At 44.3% G+C, this 1,911-nt stretch overlaps 1 protein-coding gene across 1 annotated transcript; it reads left to right on the top strand.

Annotated features, from left to right (window-relative positions):
* Window positions 1-246: 246 nt before the first annotated feature.
* On the top strand, window positions 247-1,865 carry Tsp_13559 (putative plexin repeat-containing domain protein; the record flags this gene model as incomplete). The annotated part of the gene is made up of 7 exons (XM_003367505.1): window positions 247-381; window positions 450-632; window positions 709-837; window positions 920-1,020; window positions 1,088-1,202; window positions 1,295-1,460; window positions 1,536-1,865. Coding segments are annotated over exons 1-7 (1,159 nt in total), but the record flags the coding sequence as incomplete, so codon positions are not given.
* Between the last annotated feature and the right edge of the window lie 46 nt (window positions 1,866-1,911).

The raw sequence follows: 1,911 nt of genomic DNA, 5'->3' as shown, positions 1-1,911 counted from the left end.
GGGCAGAACACGTACATATCGAAATTGGTTCGCCTGTGCAACCGCGATCCGCACTATTATTCTTACACCGAAGTGCCGTTGGAATGTATCGACGACAACAACGGCGGCGTCCATTACAATTTGGTCCAGTCGGCTTATTTGGGCAAAGCGGGCTTTGATTTGGCGCGCGATTTGAACATCAACACCGAAGACGACGTCCTCTATGTGATTTTTGTACGTGGCGTCAACGAGCCGGTCAGGGCCCAGATGTCCAGACAGTCGGCTTTGTGCGTCTATTCGATGAAAGCGGTCGAACAGCGCTTTTTGGACAACGTGCAACTCTGTGCCCAGGGTGTGTCGATGTGCGGTTTGGCCCACCAACAGCGACCCTGCATATCTACAGTATGAAAAAGAAATTATTTTTTCTTTTTAAAATTCATCAATTTTCCTCTTGTTCCTACTGTTCGCAGCACTACAGCATGTCGGCTTTGTTGTGCAATAATGAAGTCAATCATCCGTTGGATGGTTCGTTGCCGGTCCATCAAAAGCCGGCATTTACCACTGACGACAGTCGATTGACGGCCGTTGCCAGCACTACTACGCACATGTATACGGTTCTGTTTCTCGGTACCGAAGATGGTCAATTGAAAAAGGTACCAAAAAAATTGAACCCTCATCCAGTGGGGGAAAAAAACAAAGAAATCAAACACCGTCTATATTCTGTTTCAGGTAGTTGTCGAAACGGCCACATCCGCTTATCAATACGACACTTTCCGGGTGGAAAGTGGTTGGCCAATTTTGCCAAGCATCGATTTCGACATGTCCAATCAATTTTTGTACGTTTTGACAAATCGATCGGTAAATAATAATAATAATAATAATAACGATGGACTTGTTCTTTTTTTCTAATTTGCATAATAATTCAATAAATAATTTTCAGTTGAGCAAAGTACGCGTGCACGAGTGCATTCGTCACGAACGATGTCAACAATGCTTGAACGCCAGAGATCCCTACTGTGGCTGGTGTTCGTTGGAAAATAAGTAAAAAATAGATACAATTTTTTATTCCATTTGGTTAGTTTTCAGTTGGTTTTTTTCCATTTTCCAGATGCAGCACACAAGAAGATTGCAAATCGTCCCACTGGTTGCCGTACAAAGATTCCAAGTGCACTTCGTTGACCAAAGTGGTTCCGGATAAAATTCAAATTACCACTGCCAAATTTGTAAGTTTAAAACACACACACACACACAAAACGACCAATCACAACATAGGAGGAGGAGAATATTCTATTTTTGAAATAATTTGTTGTTCTAGCTCGAGCTTACTGTTCAAAATTTTCCTGCCGTCAGTGGTCAGCTGTCGTGCGTGTTTACGATTGGCACGAAAAAATTAATAACTGGAGCTTCAGGTCCAATTGATCAAGCAATCTCTTGCCCAACTCCGCAGACTAATCTACTTCCGCCAATTCCCCGTGATCAACGTAAATGATTAACAATTTGTTGTTGTTTTTCACAAATGAATAAATAATAAATAAATAAAAATCCCGTCAATTCAGATGAATTGAAAGCTTTGTTGAGTATCCAAGTGGACGACGGGCCGGATTTTGCTGCCATCAATTTCACTTTTTACGACTGTTCCAACTACCGCAGCTGTCACGACTGTGTCAATTCGGACTTTGGCTGCGATTGGTGCGCCGAAAGTGCCCAGTGCACGGCCAGCGCGGCTGAACAATGTCGTGGTCAGCTGTTGGTCAACGGTATGATGTCGAAAACGACAACTGGTCGACGACGTGGCGCCGCCCTTTTTTGTCCGCACATCGTGGCCCAAGATCAGCGGACAATATTGGTTTCCGTCGGGTACGGTCACTGCGGTCACCGTCCGGGCGGTCATCTGCTCGACTTTCAGAAAGAATTCACCTGGCGAAATTCAGC

The sequence above is a fragment of the Trichinella spiralis genome, assembly GCF_000181795.1.
Source record: "Trichinella spiralis strain ISS 195 chromosome Unknown Scfld4147, whole genome shotgun sequence".
Taxonomy (NCBI): domain Eukaryota; kingdom Metazoa; phylum Nematoda; class Enoplea; order Trichinellida; family Trichinellidae; genus Trichinella; species Trichinella spiralis.
Note: the sequence above shows the minus strand (reverse complement) of the source record. Positions and strands in the feature narration are given on the sequence as shown.